Source organism: Beauveria bassiana (genome assembly GCF_000280675.1).
Source record: "Beauveria bassiana ARSEF 2860 unplaced genomic scaffold BBA_S00017, whole genome shotgun sequence".
In the NCBI taxonomy this organism is placed as follows: Eukaryota; Fungi; Ascomycota; class Sordariomycetes; order Hypocreales; family Cordycipitaceae; genus Beauveria; species Beauveria bassiana.
Genome location: NW_007930852.1, coordinates 53,166 through 74,227, shown reverse-complemented (window position 1 = coordinate 74,227; position 21,062 = coordinate 53,166). Strand labels below are relative to the sequence as shown.

At 52.0% G+C, this 21,062-nt stretch overlaps 8 protein-coding genes across 8 annotated transcripts; 5 read left to right on the top strand and 3 right to left on the bottom strand.

Moving 5' to 3' along the window:
* Positions 1–640: 640 nt before the first annotated feature.
* BBA_06045 (uncharacterized protein) lies at positions 641–1,267 on the top strand (the record flags this gene model as incomplete). Its single annotated transcript, XM_008601142.1, has 2 exons — positions 641–997; positions 1,085–1,267. The coding sequence occupies 2 exons, from the start codon at positions 641–643 to the stop codon at positions 1,265–1,267; spliced, it is 540 nt and encodes a 179-aa protein (XP_008599364.1).
* Positions 1,268–1,712: 445 nt separating this feature from the next.
* BBA_06044 (phytanoyl-CoA dioxygenase) lies at positions 1,713–2,714 on the top strand (the record flags this gene model as incomplete). The annotated part of the gene is made up of 1 exon (XM_008601141.1): positions 1,713–2,714. The coding sequence occupies one exon, from the start codon at positions 1,713–1,715 to the stop codon at positions 2,712–2,714; it is 1,002 nt and encodes a 333-aa protein (XP_008599363.1).
* Positions 2,715–2,978: 264 nt separating this feature from the next.
* Positions 2,979–4,250, bottom strand: BBA_06043 (proteasome subunit alpha type 6; the record flags this gene model as incomplete). Its single annotated transcript, XM_008601140.1, has 1 exon — positions 2,979–4,250. The coding sequence occupies one exon, from the start codon at positions 4,248–4,250 to the stop codon at positions 2,979–2,981; it is 1,272 nt and encodes a 423-aa protein (XP_008599362.1).
* Positions 4,251–4,855: 605 nt separating this feature from the next.
* BBA_06042 (proteasome A-type and B-type) lies at positions 4,856–5,878 on the top strand (the record flags this gene model as incomplete). Its single annotated transcript, XM_008601139.1, has 5 exons — positions 4,856–4,862; positions 4,934–4,993; positions 5,077–5,171; positions 5,224–5,436; positions 5,492–5,878. The coding sequence occupies 5 exons, from the start codon at positions 4,856–4,858 to the stop codon at positions 5,876–5,878; spliced, it is 762 nt and encodes a 253-aa protein (XP_008599361.1).
* Positions 5,879–6,210: 332 nt separating this feature from the next.
* Positions 6,211–7,816, top strand: BBA_06041 (uncharacterized protein; the record flags this gene model as incomplete). The annotated part of the gene is made up of 5 exons (XM_008601138.1): positions 6,211–6,243; positions 6,437–6,680; positions 7,095–7,201; positions 7,572–7,589; positions 7,649–7,816. The coding sequence occupies 5 exons, from the start codon at positions 6,211–6,213 to the stop codon at positions 7,814–7,816; spliced, it is 570 nt and encodes a 189-aa protein (XP_008599360.1).
* A 673-nt stretch (positions 7,817–8,489) lies between these two features.
* BBA_06040 (uncharacterized protein) lies at positions 8,490–9,267 on the top strand (the record flags this gene model as incomplete). The annotated part of the gene is made up of 3 exons (XM_008601137.1): positions 8,490–8,790; positions 8,962–9,054; positions 9,203–9,267. The coding sequence occupies 3 exons, from the start codon at positions 8,490–8,492 to the stop codon at positions 9,265–9,267; spliced, it is 459 nt and encodes a 152-aa protein (XP_008599359.1).
* Positions 9,268–10,092: 825 nt separating this feature from the next.
* On the bottom strand, positions 10,093–10,984 carry BBA_06039 (uncharacterized protein; the record flags this gene model as incomplete). The annotated part of the gene is made up of 4 exons (XM_008601136.1): positions 10,093–10,221; positions 10,331–10,499; positions 10,572–10,806; positions 10,882–10,984. 4 exons carry the CDS (start codon positions 10,982–10,984, stop codon positions 10,093–10,095), a joined length of 636 nt encoding a protein of 211 aa, XP_008599358.1.
* A 6,281-nt stretch (positions 10,985–17,265) lies between these two features.
* Positions 17,266–18,672, bottom strand: BBA_06038 (WD domain-containing protein; the record flags this gene model as incomplete). The annotated part of the gene is made up of 3 exons (XM_008601135.1): positions 17,266–17,679; positions 17,751–18,246; positions 18,452–18,672. The coding sequence occupies 3 exons, from the start codon at positions 18,670–18,672 to the stop codon at positions 17,266–17,268; spliced, it is 1,131 nt and encodes a 376-aa protein (XP_008599357.1).
* Positions 18,673–21,062: the final 2,390 nt, after the last annotated feature.

The window sequence follows — 21,062 nt, the reverse complement described above, 5'->3', positions numbered from 1 at the left end:
CAAGGAAAACTCAAGAATTGGTTTAGAGCGGTTTGACATTTCGAAGGGTGTGGATTCCCTCCTAATTTCATCCATGTTGTTAACACTTTCCTCTAGTTTGGGTCTCGTGGGGCAATATGCATTTTACATTACATGCTGCATAATAACTATACACAACGGTGTAAATCATAAAGCAGTGTCTCTTTCTGGATAAGTACATAAAATCTCAACATGGCTTTATTACGACCGCATAGTGTCTGAATTCGACTGTATTCTGATTAGTTAGAGCAATAAATGATGCTAAACTCGGGCCGACAGGGTAGTTCAACGGTTACGCGATGGTGATGTCAAGAGTTGGTGGGGCGGAGCACGCAACTGCCAGGCACCAGCTTAGGCTAAAGTGCTGTGACGGACGGCCGGCAACTTGCCATCAACAGACACCATCTATCCTGGGTCTAATCACAAAGACATAATCCCATCTTCTGCATCGCTCTGCGCCTCGAAAACAGGACATGACGCGAATTTCGGTCTATTCTGCGGCCTTGGTTGCCTTTGTGGCTTGTACGTATGCCCCAGAATACACATCGCGATTCCGTGACACGCATCGTCTTCTACAGCGTAGCGACCTGCTAACCTAGTCGAATAATCAACAGCCGCCGCCATGGTTGTCGCCTCCATCGCCATGCCCAACTGGATCGACTACGCGGTGACGACGGCCAAGGGCGACACCATCCGCAAAACCATCGGCCTGCATCGGACCTGCTCGACGCTCGACGGCTACCGCTGCGGCCCGTTCCCGACCCGGGCGCTCTGCCAGTCGGAACAGCGCTACTTTTGCACCCTATGGCGCAGTACGGGCTGGCTGGCGTCCTTTTCCGTCGTCCTTGGCCTCGCGGGCTTCGTGGCGTTTGGCGCCACTCTCGGCGGCGGCAAGTACAAGCGCGAGAGCGGCTGGCCGTTTGTCGCGGGCCTGATTGCGGTGTTTGCAGCGGTACAGCTAGTTGTGATTTCCGTCGTGGTGAGTTGAGCTGTTCCGCAGACCCCCCCCAGCTTGCTGTTTCGAAATGTGAGACAGGGTTTTGGCTAATGAGATCGGGACGCGCAGGCATATCTGTTCGACCACGATGATCAGTTCTCGATCCCAGGATGGCACATTGGCACCTCGTGGTACTTGGCGCTGGCTAGTGCGCTGCTGGGCATCGTCACGGTGGTGGGTTTGGTGTTGAGTGCGTACTTGCTGCCTTCAGAGGACGGCTACGAGTTCCTGGATGAACCCGCAGATGCATGATTCTACACGGCGACCGTGGAGGTACTATTACTTACGACTATTTCACGACTGTATATCCCGGAAATCGGAGTTTGGCAGGCTTTTATGATACATCTCTGGTAGATGAGATTGGCACCATCAGCGCGTGGCTGGAAATACAACGGCGAATGGGTGGCTTGAACAAGGGCTGTGATTTATCAATTTACATCAATATCTAATAATCTATATCCTGCAAATATCTCTGTCCAGATCTCGTGTCAGTTATTACGCAAGGTGGGGGTGCACTTCCCCGCGGCCGGTCACTTCCGACGAACATCTTCTCCACAGCTTCACTGATAGTCTGATACCTAGATCCTATCAAACAGCCCTTATTACACCATCCGCATTTGCCAACCTGTCCACTTATTTTCAACTTCATTTCTAGATCAAGCGTCGCCCATCACACCAGAATCTACCGTGATAAATGATGACGGCCGCGTCGCCTGACCATCCTCTCGGCCTCTCGGCCGATCAGGTCGCCAAGTTCCACACCGACGGCTACCTCATCATCCCCGGCGCCATCCTGCCGTCCACCACCGCGGCGCTCCTCAACGAGACGCACAAGATGCTCGCCGAGTTCCCCATTGAGACGCACCCGCTGACGCGCTTCACCACCGGCGGAGCCGACGACGCGGAGCACGTGGGCGACGCCTACTTTCTCGAGTCGGGCGACAAGATTCGCTTCTTCTTCGAGGAGGACGCCTTTGATGCCGCGGGCACCCTCATCAAGCCCAAGGAAAAGGCCATCAACAAGATTGGGCACTACCTGCACGGGCTCAGCGCGCCGTTTGCCGCGCTCATCGACGACGATGCCTGCCGCGGCAGCGGTTGCCTCGCCGCCGGCGAGGAGATTTCACATCAGCCCGTCAGCCCCGCGGCGATTGCGCGCAGCCTCGGCTTCCGCGACCCGCGGTGCCTGCAGAGTATGGTCATCTGCAAGCAGCCCGAGATTGGCGGCGCCGTGCCGCCGCACCAGGACTCGACCTTTTTGTACACGAACCCCCCTTCGGCCGTCGGCTTCTGGTACGCGCTCCAGGACGCCACGCTCGAGAATGGCTGCCTGAGCTTCCTGCCCGGCTCGCACCGCTGGGCGCCGGTCGAGCGGCGTCTGGTGCGGCGGGCTAACGACGGCGGCCAGGGCACCGAGATGGTGGACAATGATGGACCGCGGTTCCCCGAGGGGGAGGGGTACGACGCCGCGGGCGCGCCGGCCGGCGGCCCGCGCGACGACATGTATGTGCCGGGCGAGGTGCGCGCGGGGGACCTGGTGCTCATCCACGGCAACCTGCTGCACAAGAGCGAGAGGAACACGAGCGCCAGGAGCAGAATCATCTACACGTTTCACATCATCGAGGGGCAGGACAGAGAGTACGATGAGCGGAACTGGCTGCAGCCGCCAAAGGAGGGCTTCACCAAGCTGTATAAGTGAGTGTAGCTTTATTGTCGACAGATGCATGGCGAATTATGGATAAGTGTGTAAATATGAAGCAACGTTGAAAATCAGGGTATATCGGGTTCTATCGGTATCAAGTAAGCCACATCTATCTTGTCCGTCTATATGCCAGGTCTAACCGTCGCTAAAGAGTCACACCACATGTAAACAGTCAAATACAAAACCAACTTTTCCTCGTCCGTGATTGAGATCTTGATGAAACAGAATTCAAAACTTTTGTCTATGCCCACAAAATGAAATCTACTTGGCTGTCTTGTCTCCCTTGATTGAAGTCGCATCAGCCTCGTCATCAGAGTCCTCATCGTCAGAGTCATCGTCAGACGAAGACGACGAGCTACTAGACGAGTCGTCATCTTGATCCATGTTCTCATCGTCACCCTCGTCCTCTGAGCTGCTGTCGTCGCTACCGCTGCTGCTCGTGTCAGAATCGGTACCTGCATCCGACTCCGAATCCGCATCGTCGTCAGTATCGTCGTCGCTGCTGCTGTCGCTGCTGCTGCTGCTATCGCTGACGTCCACATTGGTGCGCAGCTTACGGCGACGCTTGCTCGTAACACCATTCGTCTTCATGCCGGCGCCAACATCGGCAGACCTGCTGGGGACCGCAACGCTGGTGGTGCTGGCGTCAGTCTCGTCACCGTCAGACAGCGTCGCAATAACCATTTCCGCACGCATGCGCTTGACGAGCCGTCGAATGATGACGTCTGCGTCCTGCGCCGTCGTCACATAGTCAATCTCCGCAAAGGTTCTCTTCTTGCTGGCCGCCTTTTGCTGCGCCTCCAGAAAGCCAGCGAGGGCCGCCTCGTACATGCCCTGCTTGCCGTCGGGGTCAGCAGTGCCTTCGGGGAAGGCGCCCGCGCGGTCGGTGTTGTCTTTGAGGCGAATCGCCAGCGCCGTCTCTCGCAGTCTCATCCTGACGGCACCCTTGATGTCATCTATGTAGTCGTAGAATGAGCCAACGTCGGCCGGCGGGATGCCGCTTTCAAAGACGGCCTTGATGAGGGTCGACTGGTGGTTCTTGTTGAACTTCCAGCTATCGCGCGACGACACCCACTGCCTCAGGTACTCGAGCGCGGGCCTGGTGTCGGCTGTGGGCTGCGGCTTTTTTTGCTTCTTGGGTGTCAGGCCTTTGCTGCCTTTGCCGGCTGCTTTGGGGATGGGTTTCGCGGGCGTCTTTCGCGCCGTGGTCGAGCCTGGGGCGGCAGTCTTGTTGGTGGGCGTGTCGGCGAAGGCGACGGACTTCTTTCGTGTGAGCTGTGGCGTGGCATCTCCTGTTGATGTTCGGGAAAAGTCTCTGCGAGGCTTTTTTGCAGAAAGGGGTGAGGAATAATCTGACGCAGCACTGGTTGTGTGCAGCTTTCTCTTGCCCTGCATGCTGCCCTGCTGGGCACGGTCTGGCTGCCCAACGGCCGGGGTATTGTTTGCGCTCTCATTTGCGCTGGAGTGCTTCAGCTTGAGGCCCAACTTCTTCCAAGCCGGCGTGACCGCAGTGCCGTCTGCTGAGCCGCTCATTTTGAGTTATTTTCTGAGTGCTTAATCTCAAGCTTCGACGGTTTTTCGTTGTCGCGCGAAAGCAATGTTTTCGTGGTTTGGGTCGTAATGTTTTTTTTTTCTGGAGCTCCCACACTAACAACTGCAGTGAGACTGAACAGCAGACTTGACGCTTTCGCAGGTGGGATAGTAAAATCCAGAGTAGAAATGAATGAACAGGTATGATTCTGAGGCCGTATGAGTCGGACAACAACAATAACAACGTCTGAAAATAATTCGACAAAGGCAGGCCCGCGATAGGTAGCTGTCACACGAACCGCCCACTAGCCGCTGTCAGGGACTTGCTTGGCAACGCTTTGCACCAAAAAGAGTTTCTGCCTCAGGACTAAACCCCATCTCTCTCAGGCAGCCACCAATCAGCGCCAGCAGAGCTCCATCATTGCGTTGCGGATTCTAGGCAAGCTGGTGCTAACGCGTCCATTGAGCTTCATCACTTGCGATCGGCTGCCGCAACACAACATCACCAACCTCCATCTGATCATCGTCATTGATCCATAACCTGCACTGCTCTCTGCACATACACACATAGCCGATAACGCCCAATTTCGGGCCTGCAATTCGCCACAATGTCTGGTTCGTTGCGAGCAAACCGAACTCGCAAGAGTTGCTGCTGCCATTTCGAAATGCTGACTTCTGCTCTGTAGCCAGCGCATATGACAGACACATTACTATTTTCGCCGACAATGGCCGTCTCTACCAAGTCGGTACGTTGAACGACTGGCGCGATACGATACGCCGCCATGCGCAAGCTGCCCCCCGAGACGCTTAAAGCTAACTCCCACAACAGAGTACGCCTTCAAGGCCATCACAGCCGCGAACATCATGTCTGTAGGCATTCGCGGAAAGGATTGCGCTGTCGTTTTGTCGCAGAAGAAGGTTCCCGTAGGTCTCGGCATCGCTTTGCGAGCTCACATGAAGCTGACAACCTGTCCAGGATAAGCTGATCGACCCTGCTTCCGTCTCTCACATCTTCAAAATCTCGCCCGGTGTTGGCTGTGTCATTACTGGATCCATCGCCGATGCTAGAGCCTTTGCGCAAAGAGCGCAGGGCGAGGCTGCCGAGTTCCGATACAAGTACGGCTATGAGATGCCCGCCGATGCCCTAGCCAAGCGTCTTGCCAACATTAGCCAGGTTTATACGCAAAGAGTATGTGCAGCTGCAGAGTGCCACGGCTAGTCAACCATGCTGACAGTACAATCAGGCTTACATGAGGCCGTATGGTGTCGCCACAACCATCATCTCCCTCGATTCCGAGTACGGCCCCCAGCTGTTCAAGTGCGATCCGGCGGGTTATTATATTGGATACAAGGGCACTGCCGCAGGTCCTAAGCAACAGGAGGCCCTGAATCACCTCGAGAAGAAGCTTCGCAACAAGGACTGCGCCGAAGGCAACTGGGAGGAGGTTGTTGAACAGGCTATTACGACTCTGGGAACGGTGCTGAGCATGGACTTCAAGAAGGGCGAGATTGAGATTGGCATTGTTGGTGGCCCGCGCGCTGACGGCAAGGAGGGCACGGATCCCGGCTTCCGTCTGCTTACCGAAGAGGAGATTGACGACCGTTTACAAGCTATCGCTGAGAAAGATTAAGCTCATCTCGCGTCCGGACAGCTTAACCTTGTTTTACTAGCCCATAGAGCTTGTGTAATACAATACCATTGAAATCATATAAGACTCATTCTGTCAACAATCAGCTTTATTCGATTGTTATGCCAGTGAAACTGATGTAATATAAGACACATCAAGACCAAACTATATTGGCAGCTACTGACGGTGACGCGCTAACTATTCTGACTTTTACCGACGCACCGTAAATTGAAACAAGGGTGCGTTCTATACAATGCAAGACGCATGAAGAACGTCATCCTAAAATTTCCAATCATTTCGCTTCGATACAAGATTGGCATGCTGCCAAGAGCGCCATGCCGGCGTGGAGCCTGAGCAGCAACTACTTGGTAAGGCAGTGAGTGAGTGAGTGGCTTGTGGCTTACGCAGTTGCAGGCACGATCTTCCTGCCGCACTGCAGCCAACCGGTGGCCGAAGCTGCCGAGATCATGCATGCAGACGAATATGAGAATATTTTGATGAAAAGGGGGGGGTGGTGAATTAAAAAGTCCCCCCTAGAGATGAATAACAACCTGGCCTTAGTGCCAACGGTCAAAGTTTATTTCTCGTATTGCCCACGCAGGTGCCTCAAAGACATCATGGCCACCCCCTCTACATGCAGAATCATCCGAGTACCGGGCTCCCGGGATCAGAGACGGGGCACGGATGTGGCCCTGTGGACACCGGTACTTTCGGTCTCCCACTGAGCCCTACTGGGGTTACGGATGGCCGATACGGCTATCGGCATCTGATTCGTCTATTCCTTTTCCATGTCAAAAGTTTAATAGTAAGTGGGATGGCCAAATTGCCATCACCCTGCATGGAAGAAGTGGCATTGGTAGCCGTGAAGCACCTTTGCCACGGATACACTACCCTGTCTCTGGATATTAAGCATCAGTTTGAGCGGAGGATGCCGCATGAGAGTATAGAGAGCTTTTGCCTCACCCCTAGTACTATGAGTAGAATTCGTGCCTTCTAGTTCTATATGAGGTCGGCACACCTGTACATGGCTGCCAAGACCATCGCAGCACTGCACGTCTGGCTTGCATGACCGGACACAGCGAATCACGTAATAGATTACATGAGTATTCATCGATGTGTGGAGACTAGGCCGAGAGGCTTCCCACTCAAGATGGTTTGGTGATATCACAAGCGAGGTCAATAGGCGGGACAGAGTCGACTAGGCCACTTTGTTACACAGGTAGGCCGCTTCTCGATGTGTTGGCGCAAGCAGCAAGGGGTGGCTTGTCGGATGTGTCCGAGCGCATCTATCCTGAGCAAAACGGGCTGGCGCAGCAAACGGGTTTTGTAGGTGCTGTTTTGAATATCATTCGCGCGCAACGTTGCCGCCTAGACATTTCGTTGTCACTTGATGAAGCCAGCGCAAGAGAATGTCTCGGAAAAAGGTTCTTTAGTTCGAAGATGATGAAAAGTTAAGTTCAAAATATCACGGTCTGCTCGTATACGGCGTCAATTTCTACCATGTCGTACTGGTTGGAACGTGTTAAAGTGATAGCTCAGTTCACACCAGCAAGTAACATTGCATGAAGAGTCATCGAGGGAAAGAGTGCATAAACGTGACTTATCTGACTCAGTTCAATGGAGTTGTACCCACAGGCTTTGCATTGTTGCCATCTTTGCAGGTCGCCAGTTACTGTATAGCTCGAAGAAACTCCAGGTTGGTCCTAGCATGCGTGTAAGTGGTGTCTGCTTTCTACGGATAAGAATATGTCACATATATGCAAAACCATCTAGTTACATCACCTAAAGCGATACTCCTTAAGAAACAAAATGATAGAAATTTCCGATTTCCCTCGTGGCAGCATCGCTGCGAGCAGAGCCAAAACGAATACCCTTGCAGAATGGCGCACTAAGCGCATTCGCACTGTGATTGGCTCCGGCCGACGTTCAGAGGCTGCCTGAATCCCCCCCCGCTTTGTTCCTCTTTAGGTAAAGTTCTTAAACCACTTCAGGGCCTAAAAAGGAGCGGGTCCCCTGGAGCCCCATCTCTCGGGCGTCGGGGAAAATGCGCGCCGCCCCAAACGAACGTCTCCCCATCCTCGTTGCAACTTTGTCTTTCAAATCTACAAGTTGCGACGCGACGTTGATCTGTGGCTTTTCGTTCTTTTTGTCTCTACCTAGCCTCGATTCTTTTGGGCCTATCCCACTCCTTCATTCGTCAAGCTGGATGCAAGCCCTTTTTAAGTCTCCTTTTCCCAACCCGCCGCTTTGAACCCCGCGCCGCACATCGATCCGTTCCGCTGCCCATCGCGCAAGGTTAGCGGGAGCGAGCCTTGTTTGGCTGGTGCTGTGCTCTATATCAATCAGAGGGCCGATTTCGGTAGCCGATCACACCAACCCTTTCCGCATCTCTGGGATCGACCCCTTTTATTGCAAAACACGAAGAGAAGCCCGGAGCTAATCTCCTCAGTTGAGGATCTCTGTTTACATTTTTCTCGTCGGACGCCCCCAGCCAGTTGTCCAGTCGCGTCTGAAAAGAACAATCGCGGCTCATCCCTTTTCTAATCCTTGCTGTGGGTGCTGCAATCTAGACATTCGACCGCTTTCGGATTTCGGCCTGGCTCGACCCGTTGCAATGGAGTCTCCGTCGCCGCCGCAAGACAAGCCTCCCGTCTTCAACTATGTACTTAGCTTCCTGCTGGTAGGCATCGCGTGGGGCGGTACCACTCCATTCATTCGGAAGGCGGCCAAGTCGCATAAGCCGCCGCAGCACCAGATTCTCAATGATCCAGCTGTCCAGGCCAGTTGGCTGCGCTCCAAGCTCTATGGGGCCTTCTTCTCCGTCGTTGATTTGCTACGGAACCCGCGGTACGCAGTTCCGCTACTGCTCAATCTCACAGGCAGTGTGTGGTTCTTCTTGCTTATTGGTCAAGCGGGTACGTTTCTGCAGCTTTCCCTATTTTGCGCTCGAGACATGGCTTACCCGCCTGTGTCACCGGAGTACAAATTTTTTTTTTTTTTGCTGTAATTCCGTTTGGGAAATTAGACCCAAGACACACCATCACGAATAGCCTGAGCATATGCTAACACAACTCGGACTCCTTTAGAGCTGAGTCTTACAGTACCCATCGTAAACACAATGGCGTTTCTCTTTACAGTTCTCGGCGAATGGTTGGTTGAGGGTAAAGTCATCAGTCGAGGTAAGGTAACGAATCTTGGGCTCCAAGGAGCCTAACCGTTCCTCTGCTGCCACCATTCCCCCTCTAGTATTCTTTGCTAAAGGCAGACTTACCGATAATCTCGGTTATTTGCCTTTGACAGTTAGGATCTATGCTAACCATAATGCAGACACTGGCGCCGGAATGCTCTTTTCTCTGGTTGGCATTGGTCTGTGTGTATACAGCAAGACATAGTTGATCTTAAATTGCTTCTGTAGCCAGCCGCGGACCTTGGTGAACCGAAATCTCTCGCTACAAGTGTAAATTACAGACAAGAAACAAAGAATTCTACGAGGTATGCCAAGACGTGAAACAAAGAATCAGTACAATGCAACCTGGTATAGATAAGCAACCCGTGACTCCTGGCTATGCGCATCAGAAAGTCAAAATCGCTCTGGACAATGAATCTCTGCTGGTAATCTATACCAACTCCACCCCTTGTGACAGCCCCTTGTGACAGCAACACAAGGCCGTCCTTTTCCATTGCCTGGCCGGGCCGTCCCGGCCACGTTGCCAGCCGTGTCTCGGTACGTACTTTGGATGGACCTTTCCGCTGTCTAATCCTTTGCGGCCTGCCGCAATGGACACCATATGGGCATTTCCAGTTTTGGGGTATGTAAACATTGGCCATCTGTCCAGCGGACCACCCAAAAGTATGAGGAACCATCCTTGGCGGCACACTCTCCGAGTGCACGCCGGCTAAGTGACAGTCCCTCGAGAAAAAGAAACAATATAATCCGTTGTCAACCCCCCCAACAGAGGGAGACCCTCTAACATCTCCCTTGCCTTGACCTCGCCGGAAATGATGCCATTCTCACTCTCGAATCTTCCATAGCCCCCAAGAAATCCTAGAAAGTCGACTTTTCTGGCGTTATTTCGGTCGTGATCGGATCCTAATCTCTCTAGTGCAATTCTCGTCGTCAAATGTTTCGGTTCAACTTGAAGCCGGCTTCAATGTATGTGCGGATGATCGGAATGCGCTTCGTGGATCCCAATCTTTCGCCCCCGGGTGGAACGAGTTTAGGAGCGGGTACTCAACCAGTTGAGAAGGTCGTATAGGCCAGGGTCCTCAACCGTCCAACGACCAAGTCTCTGGTCACCGCTCAACATGTCCAAGTAGACAAACTCGTCTGTAATCTGTTGCACCTCCTGTAAATTGTGAGCAAATCTGACGTATGCATCACGTGTCATCATGCGGGCATGTTGCTCTCTAGTCTTTGAAGACTCCACTGCATGAAGGTAAGAGGGGCTTTCGTACCTGCTGCAGCTGAACATCGCAAGTGTGTAAATGCGCCTCATTCGACTGAGGGAAATATCCGGCGGAATCGAGTATTTGCTTTCGGGCCCTTGTACATCGTTGAGCTGCCATTTGACGTAGGTAGATTTTCTGGGCTTCGTGTCGACGAGCGTACGCATCGAGCAAAACACTACACAAAGCGGGGACTTGGGTCAGTCTACAAGGTATAGGTGGAAACGTTGGGAGCGAATGAATGACGTACTGTTGCAGCTCGAGTTTCTTTTGCTCGTGCTCGTTTCGACCAACTGGTAAAGACACATCGGCAGAACAGTCGAGAATAAACTTTGCGTCTGCCAGGCATTGACGCAACATGTTCCATGCTGGTGTGTAGTACTCTGTTTGACTGGGGCAATTGGTGTTGGCGGACGTGATGCGATATTGGAGATCTCGAAAGTCTGAAAGAACTTCCGCGACTCGGGTGATGCGATATTCGTTTACTGCGAAACAGGGCAGTGCGTCAACATGGGTTCAAAACTGAATAAACAGTCTTTTTCTTGAGAGAGGTGACTTACAGTCTCCCATGTCGAGACAGGCGTCGACCAGATTGGAACAGGTTGAGTTGGACCAATTTACGCCAGTCAAGACAGTCGGAACGAGGACCTGGTGGCTATTCATGTGGAGTATCTGGGGTGGGATGATGATGAGAGGATTGGAGGAATTGAGAACAGAGGTCGAGGACGAGGAGCTCCTAATATACTTTGAAGATGAATTGGAAAGCAAAAACAAAAAAAAAAAAGTTGTTGAAAAGGGATGTCGAGAACAAAAGTTGCAGTCGTATAGGCAGGAGGAACTTGTCTGCAGCGGAGACAAAGCTACAGCTGCGCAACCTCGAATGAAGCTACCCAGCTACCCAATTGCTCAAATCTGAGACAGTACAAGGTCCGAATGTCACCACCAGAGCAAATCTGACATGATGTATAGAGAGAATATCTTGAGCAAATGACAAGGCGAGATGAAGCCAGACGGGAAACTACATGTGTACAAGGGGCGCATCGACCTTGATAAAAGAGAGCTATGTACACGACCGCAGAGGCTCTGCTCCGCTTTGCTGGATGGAGCCAGGGCCTGGCTGGGGTGTTGACGCAAGAAACAATTAAGGCTCTTTTTTTGGAGGGGGGGTGTGCGGTGTGCGTTGTAGGCACGGGCTGAGGAGGAGGGTAGGAGGGGGGGGGAAGGGATTGGACCTGGACAAGGGCGTTTTGCGTATAACGGGGGTAGTATGATTGGCGAGAAGGACCCGGAGTAAGCTTGGGATAACAAGTTGAAAGAGCAACTACGAATACATACCTACATACATTGATCCATGAAATATGGTCCATTGGGGGGGAGGGGATGTAGGCACGCCGGGAGTTGCAGTTCCACATGGCTGGGTGGACATACGCAAGGTATTTGAGGATACTGGGCGTTGTGCATGCATGCAAGCCCTGTGATGTTGCGGCCACTTGGGTAAACAGCCTCTTGATTGGTTGTAAATTTGTATACTTGTTCATTTTTTGTTTCGTTATAAAAAGAAAAAAATCGTCATTTTTTTTTGAATCAGCAGCGACGACCGATCCACTGATCAAGACAACATGTCCCGTAGACGAAATGTGGCGTCGTCGTTGCAGCTCCACCGCCATGCGCCGTCGTTCGGGTGCTCCGTCACCACACCACACACAAGCCTCTCGCTTCATTATCAGTATGCATGTACCTTGCAGAGATTCTCTCGGCGGTACATCCTAGTTTTTACCGTTTCTGTCGTCATTTTATTCCCGAGATGCGGACTTTTTTTTTGTTTTCTTTTCTTTTTTTTTTGTTTCTAAATTCTCCGCTCGATCTACTCTATAAAATAGATGTTTACCGGACATCTCTAGACGGCGGCGCGGCCGAACACGTATTGCAGGCTGTAATATACCCTTTTGTTTCCCGGCCCCGGTGGTGCCGTTTTGCATAGCAGGCAGCAATACGTATTACTTGGTCTCATAGGCGGAGGGAGAAACAAATTTAGAGAGTTATTATATTTAAACTAAGGAGCAGATCAGCCGGCAGCCATAATCAGTATGGGTTTGCTAACGGCGATGGCTGTAAGAAAAAAAAGTAAAAAGAAAAAAAAAAAAAATGAAAAAAAAAAAAATAAAATAAAACAAAAGAAGAAGAAAGAAATAATTAAATAAAAAGAGATAAAATCAAGAAAAGAAAAGAAACATATTCTCGAGTAACTTGGTCCTACCTGATGCGTTTCCAGCCCTGCAACGGTGCGCCATCCCAATGACGTTGCGAGCCAGTCGCAGGGCTTGACGGGGCTTGGACCAAGAAGGGCGGATGGATACAGCTGGGAGAGAGAGAGAGAGAGAGAGAGATCCTAGACCAGCTGGACCCCTGGCCAAGTCTCACGGGCCAAGATGCCAATCGGAGGTACGGGAGCAGAAAAGAGCTAAAAAAAGGAAACGATTTGGAGCAGAAAAAGAGGATTATCCGATCATGCAGACAAGTTCCCGCCCGCCAAGTGGGCTCTCTGCGAAAAGCTATGACTTGAAGCCACAACAAAGCAGGTAGGTGCTTTGTTTTGGGGTCTTTTCTTTTTTTGGTCTCCATCAAATCTGTCCGTATATTCAAATTGGGTATATAAAATTCATGAGACCTTTCAAGATAGCTGAAGAATACACATACATGCGCGGCATCTTTTAGCAAAAACTGTTTAGTCTCGAGCTGAGCTCATGCACGATTTAGAAGAAATCCTTTTTTTTTTGCACCGCCCGGTCCGCTGTGGCTTGCGTCCATAGGCTTTGCGGAGGGGGGGGGGGGTCACGGCATGACCGACTTGCGCTCAGGGTTTTTTTTTTCTTTTTTGCGTCATTCTATGCAGTTGAAGACAGCAGTTATCGATAAGCTCCATCTCTCTTCTCTCCCGCATAAGAAAGCCCAGCTTTTGCTTTGACTGGGAAAATGGGTGGAGGGGGATGATGTAAGTAGTTGGGGGTCAGTTTTTAATGTCCACTGATCGACAGAACCGGCCTGTTTAGTCACCCAAGATCCCATCCGCGGACCGGTTCGCTCGGCCGACGAACACACAGCGCCAGCCAGTAAAGTTGACTAGCCAGCCGCGAATATCAACCAATAACAGATCATCATCCGTTTAAGCATCCAAGGGTTCTTTTATTCGTATTGCGACAGAAATACCCAATACAGAACATGTAGCTGTAAACTTGAACAACTCCCCCCTCTGTTCAACGCCAGCAATCTTGTTGCTTTTTGCACGTTTAGGCCCCTCCAGCCTTGGCACAATGCCCGCTGATAGCGTTCTATAATCATTTCAATCCATCAAAAAAAAATTCTTGATAAATCCGCCGCCGAGGCCACTTCGACCGCCTGCGGTGGCTTGGACCGGGACAAGGTTTTTCGTCCCCCGAGGCCGAGAGCCTCACAGGCGACCAACCCCACAAAGGAACTTGACCGGGGGGTGGGGGGGCTTTCTTTTTTCTTGTCGAAATCCTTCTTTCGGACAAAACTCCGGCGTCAAGGCTGTCTGGTTGAAAAACCCGGGTTCCTGGTTCTCTCCGTACTCACACATTGGGGGGGGGGGGGGGGGAACCCTCTTGTCCAATAGCAACATTGGAGGCTTCAACGGGCAGGCAGCGAGGCTGAGTCAAACATTTCAACTAATTTTACCGCTTTACCAATTCAAGACTGTATTTTTCAAGGTGGCCCTCTTCTTGTCGGCTGAGTCTTTACCCTTTTTTTTTTATTGACGTTTCTCCTAGAACATGTTATCAGGTGCTATGCATACATAGCATAGTCCGACGCCCATTGCGCATTGTAAAATTCCTCTTTTGCTTGAAGCTTCCCCCAAGCATCTATACAGAAGTGGGTCAGACCTTCCTCCTCCAATTGGCAGGCAGGGCACAAGAGCTGAGACAACAACAGCCTCGAATCAAGCGCCCATCTTTTGAGCTGCTCCTCGGAGAGGCTGAGATGGACGTCGGAGGCCATGGAGCGCTCTGTGCCCTGCAGGAATGAATGCCGCTGAATGCAATCACCATTGCAAAATACGTTCGCAACACGCTGTCAGCGTTGCATTCTATAGACAGCGAGAGATTGGGAAACAAACGAAACGAATGGGCAATTCAGGTGGAGGCGCTTTCTCTTGGCCTTTAAAACTTGTTGTCGCAATGCGTTGTCCCTATGGGTCTTGGCAGTGGGAATCCATTCTCGAGCATGAACTTGTTCTAATTTGGCGATGCTACATTCAACATAGCTTTTCTCATTATTAGGCATCCATGCTGCCGACTTGCGCATTGTTATAGATGACGGGCTTGGCATAACTATAGATGACGGCAGGCAGTCCAGCTGCACAGCGGCCTCCCTCCCTCCCTCCCCCCAACTATCCGCCAACGCCGACTCCGCTGCATTCATTCTTCGCCAACAAACCTAAACGAGCCTAGAATGGCTCGTCTAAAGGTAGTAAAGGATTGCAGGTCTTTGTCCTAGTCTCTCTATCCATCCATGTATAGACAAGCCCATGCATCATGCATCTCAACTACTACCAAAGATTCCGGTCCTGCAAAAGAGCCACGAGCGAAAGCCAGCGGCGGATTCCCCCTCATGTGCGCGTTGTGACACAAACTAGCCCTCCCGTTCTGTCTGCCTTGTCCCGGTCCTCCGCATGAACCAGTCCGGTATTAGTTGACGGCTCCCCCGGCCGAGGCATCAGCTCCGGGGTTTTGTTTTTTAATTTTTCTTCACAAACTAATAAAGTGCACAACGATCAACACCCCCTCCCCACCTCTTCGGAAGTCGGCCCAAACTGCCCGCACAAAAGCAAATAATCCATCCCGACCCCCGATAGACGAAAGCTATAATGTATTGCTGATTATAGCCACTAGCACATATCAGATTTCAGCAACCTATTTGGCACTTGGAGATCGGGGACTGCGCTGCGGAAACTGCACTATGCAATGCAGATATATGGAGACCCCATGGTAGCAACTATCAGTATCAGCAAGTGCCCGGCAGCCCAGCTACCTAATTACCAGTTTGCCAACGAAAGCACCCAGGTCCCCCCGGCCTGTCAAATCATTTTTTTTTTGGGGAGGAGGCTTTCTATCTCAACGGTGCGGCGCTTTGAGCTTTTTCAGCCTCGCCGCACCGAAAAAGGCTTTGATCTCGAGCTTCTCACAACTCAGCTCCCCTTCCCTCGGTGTCCGCCAAAGTCCCCTTGTACAGTGCCACAAAACAACCTTGTTCCGCGGACCAGATCTTATTCGGTGCCCCCTTTTTTTTCTTTCCAAATTTTTATTGTAATTTTAATTTCCCCTTTGGACGGCGGTATTGCTTGTTTCCGTCTCCTTCTCTCTAGGACCCCCAGATCGTGAGAGAAAAAAGAATCCTTGTTATGGGGCCGAAACTGCCGAATTTAGCACCAAAAACTGATAACTCTTCACTGGCCGGCTGCCTCTTTGACCAGGGTCTTCTCCAGACGTCCCACCCACACTGCCCTTGTCCTTTTTTGCGCAACGTTTTTTTATAGTGTCTTCTCCAATGAATTCCCCAATGTAAATGACGGTGGTTCTCGATACACACAGCCCCACTCTCCTCCGCTCTTCTGCTGGAGGATTTTGCTCTCAGAATCCTAGACGAGCTGATGGGTTGTGCATTAGCTCGAGATTGTATGGACAGAAGAAGAAGAAGAATAAGAAAAGCCACCGATGACGAGGGCACCATCGAAACTGGCATGTTACATCCGAAGACCTCCCTGCCATAGCTTGTGTGTTTGTTTCTTGTGCCATTGCGTAATGCGCACCGTTCCCTCGAACAACGGCAGCGGCCCCAGTAACTTTGAGGCGAGCTGGAAAATTGGGACGGTCGCGTCTGTCGCAGTCGTGATTCCTCCAATCTAGTTGCATCGTTCAAGCTTTTTCGATGTACTAACTAGTTACGGACCGGTTTTCGGGAATTGAATCGTCAGAAAACGGCTGCAGGGGGGGGTTGGACAAATCAACACTCCCCCACCATCTTACCGACCGCGGAGCCCTGTGGCAGTGGAGGTCGGAGGGGAGGGGGGGGGGGGCGGCGCGGCTAAATCCGCCCGGCTAGTCAACTATATAGAAGCAAGGCTTCGGGGGGGCGTCTACAGCAAATTAGAGACACAACATAGTGATACACCGAGACAACACGATCTGTCTCTTCTCATTGGCTCCTGCATGACGCCTCATTCAGGGGAGGGCCAGACCCTCAGCCCTGTATAGGCGGGGAGCACGGGGCGGGCCATTTGACAGCTTGCTTCTGTTATTACCGTCTACGTCATTTAAACATGTGCAGTTGATCTTTGTTTCTCGCAAGATCCCAGGCCAGCTGAGGTCCAGCTTGCCGCCTGCCATTGCTGAATCCCACCACAATGGGAGAATCCTCGGGATTCCACCACATTTGAAGATTCGTCAAGCAAGAAACGAGAAAGGGGGATTTTGAAGTGCCTCCTGATTCCAGAGGCAGCCGACTACAATCGAGCTCTCCTTTCCCACATCGTTCATATTGCACTTGCCGATTAGGTTGCGACACCATCTACAGATCTATTTCTTGGCTGTTAGTCGAAGCAGACCTTTTCGGCAGATGTCAGGTTGCCCATACCTCCAGCGATATCGTTCAGTGGATGCATCGTCTATTTGAGTGCCAACATCGGACCCAACAGATGAGTCGATTCCGAAAGAGGATTCTTCGCGCAGTATCATTGGGATAATATCTCCAAATGTATATGTACAGACAACGGCATGGTTTGTGCCCATGTCCGAGACCAAGAAACAAAGCTCAGCACTAACAAAAATCATGTAACCGTATGATACCCAGAAAGACGCCATGCAAACTCCCTCGCACCGAGAGAAAACAAATCAAAGATCAAGTCAAGCAGCCACGCTGTCCGTCATCTAGCGCGTTTCGGAGTAATCATTCAGGGCGACACACACGGCGCCCCTATGGTGGCCGTTGTATTGCCGAATAATCTGCTGGCTGTGTAGCTCCCAGAGACGCGCATAGTGATCCGAGCACGCCGTGACGAGATACGCCGAGTCTGCACTGAACGCACAGTCCCAGACCCAGCGCTGATGTCCCGTGAGCGTGGCCTCGAGGGGCAGCGCCTTGGGCTGCTCGCCGGGCTTGGGCGCGCTCCCCTTGACCTCCCAAATCTTGGCCGTGTGGTCGGCGCTGCAGGTGGCCAGCTTCTTGACGTCGGGCGAGAGAAGGACGCGGGTAATGTACTCCTTGTGCGCAGAGAACTGTGTCACGGGCACCATGCGGGTACCGTCGTATTCTTGCTCGATTCTCCAGACGAAGACGTTGCCCTGCGGTTTCATTGTTAGCAACACAACTGCCACCGGGCCAAAAACAATAGAACAATGAAGCACGGCCTTACGCTATTATTGGCGGCGCAGAGCAGCGTGCCGTCGCTGGCGACCGTGACACTCGACACGGACACGTCCGGCTCGGGGGTGAGCTCGTGGGCGCATGTATTCTCGGCGAGGTCCCAGACACGGACGTAGCCGGAGCGGTCGCAGCTGATAATCTCGCCCTGGTTAGGATGAATGACGACGTCGTTTGCGGGACACCCGTGGCTGTAGCTGCGCTGGATCGTGCCCGTGCGTGTCTCCCAGATTTTGACGGTGCCGTCCTCGGAGCTCGTCACCATCCACTTGCCCTCACAGTGAAAGGCGACGCCGGTGATGTTGCCCGTGTGACCCTCAAACGTCAGCAGCGGGCTCGGGTTCGTCGACTTGATGTCGTAAAGCCGCACGACCTGGTTGCCGGCCGCGGCGAGGTAGCGCTTATCGGGTGAGATGCACAGGCGGTTGACCTGCGAGTCCTGATGCTGGATCGTACGGGAGCAGATGCCGGAGAGGGCCTCCCAGAATCTGCACGGCCGGGGGGGATTTCGCGGTTAGCTCGTCGCGAGGAAGAAGTTGGCGGAGGGAGAATTCGGAGGGAGAGTTAGACAGCAGATGGACTGCGGGGAAGCTTGCCTGATTGTGTGGTCATAACCGGCTGCAGCGTATACCCGTGGTCAGCTTGGGTGCCGCGAGACAGGACGGGCAAGGGAAAGCTTTCAAGATGACGAACCTGTGCAGAGAATCACCGACATGGTGGGCGGTGCCTATGTGGACCAGCTGTCCCGCAGCTTGCGAGACGCCTGGCGTGCGACGGGTAAGAGGTTTGCGACGGAACGGATGGCGATTTAGCGAGGGTGGGCGCAGGATGCAAAGCTGTCGTGATGTTGTTGCGTGTGTGTGTGTTTGCAGCGTTTGCGCCCGTGATGGAAGCTCGAGGATGTGATGGGACATGGTGTGGAGCCCTGCGTGATGTACGTACCTCGACGGTGGCGCATGCTCACCATGAAGACGAACGAGGCCTGTCTAGGAACCAAAAAGTCATTGATCTTATCTAAATAAATGAATGTCGAGGATGATCAAACGGATCGAGCTCCAGTTGCTTTAGAAGCTCGAGGTGTCTCCGCGGTTGAATGAGCGGAAGCACTCACTAATACGTCTTAGTCTCCATGTTAGTTGGCCCTCGCGATCATATCATGGTCTTGGTGGTACGTGTAAAAGCACTCTCAATCGCGAGGTTTTGTCAATTATTGTAGCTTAAAATCCCTTCAAATAATACCGTACGCCGCAAGATATTCGATCCAGAACAGCAGACTTTCACTGCTGGATACTGTGTATTGGCACAGCTTTGTGAAACTCCCTTCATTATTCGTAACTCCCGCCGGCTCGACACCTCATGTCTGCGATCCAGAGCCTGGTCTCGGTTGCTCTCCCGACCCTCGTTGCCCTGACCCCCGGCGCCCGTCTGATGAGCCGCCCAGCGTTTCCTGGCCCGGCGGCATGGAGGCTGGCAAGTCGGCGTATCGCAGTCGTGGGAGGCGCACAGCTTGCTCGCTCGTATATCCCGGCGGTACCATGCGCACCATGGAGCCTCCGCAATAACTGCAGTCGAGAGCACTGTAACGGAGAAATAGTCAGCAACGCCCACGGCGAGAAGCTGCCGCCGATCGGGGGGGGGGAAGAGGTGGATAAGGGGCCTACTTTCTAGTACTGCACATGATGCAGGGGACCGGGCTATAGCCCAAGAGCAACCCAACGTGATACTCTTCGTGAAGGTTCGACATGAATTATTGCGTATGCGGACTTGTGTTCGTTTTAAAGGGCCAGTGGTAAACAGAATTGGCTGTCGTCGAAAAAAATAAAGGAAAAGTCCAAGGGCGACTAGTGGTATAATAACAGAGCACGCAATAACTCAAACAGAAAGAAAAGTTTAAAACTTAAAAATTTTCGGGAAAGACTTTGACTTATAATCCTAAGCTCATGCACATCGGACCAAGTATCACAAGGTTCTTGGGACGATTGGGCTTGCCACAGCACACAAGGAAAGTTGGCAGACACGCCGAGTTTGACGCAGTAGTCCCCTTCCCCAAGGCTTGTCTTACTTTTGCAAGACACGTGTAAACCAACTGTGCCGTGATTTTGAAGTTTTTTTACCTTTTTCGGGATGTGGCAACCTTGCAAAATTTCGATGGCTTCCGCGCGTCCTAGGTAGTTTTCTCTCTCTTGCCCCGGGGGGTTCCGCCGCCACAAAAGATTTCCGCTCAAGGGGCCGCTTGACCAAGAATGGCCAGAAGAAATCATTCTACATTGTCGAAAGGGCAGCAGCTTCTTCAAGGCCTAACTGCGCGGATCATATGACAGCTCGTAATGAGATGGGGGTCAGCAAGGACAGGCGGCCGACTGCCGTCACTTCGTGGCACACGCTTGGGTAGCATTCCGGCGGATGTGCATGCCGTCCAACCATGCCGAAACAGCTACTAAAAAGAATAATGCCAGTAAGACGAAGGAAGGACAAAAAAGTAAACAATAAAAAATAAAGCCTCTTACAACTGATTCCCATAAAGGTTTGTTTTTGAAAAGTTTTTCCAGTCATCCCCGCGGAGAAAAAAAAAAAGGCGAATCACCAAGTTCAGGCGCAAAAAACGTGTGCAGGGTTGTTTCAGATAGAGTGTTGACGAGAATGGGTGCGTCAGGCCTCCAAGCGCACACAGTCTACGCTAGAGACACTTTGACACTTTATCGGCATCTGTGCCATGTGGGTGGCAGGTTGCCAAGACATGCGATAAGGAAAGAAAAAAAAAATCACAAGAATACAGCGACGCGGAACTGTGAAACGTCAAGTTGCGGTCGCGATGCCAAGCGTGGGGGGGTCGGCACTTCCGTGACCGGCGGGCGTATGAGGCAAGCACGGTTAAAAAAGTTCACCCTCAGCCTGCATTCAACATTCAGTCGGCAGTTGTGCAGAGCTATGATGTGAATAAAGCATTAGCCATGTGATTGCTAGAATGGATGAATAGCCGTGCCAGCGGGTGGCGAGGCAGCAGGACGCGAATAAAGTTGTCATTGGGGCGACGCATCAAGACGTTAAAGCGAGGAGGGGGTCCCTGGCAGTAACTGATCGTATAGATTTTGCATTGCTTGTATTCTGCGACGAATCGTTTGGCTTGCATAAGAACCAACTGGCCAATTACCCCTCAACACTGCAAGTTAAGCTAAAGAAACTTTGTATTGCCTTCTCCACGGAGGTGCCGGTTCACGGAGCGGGTTCTCATGCTAACGCCGGTATCAAAGACTGCCGACACCTACTATGCTCACTGGCGTTTACACATGAAGTTCTGATGTTC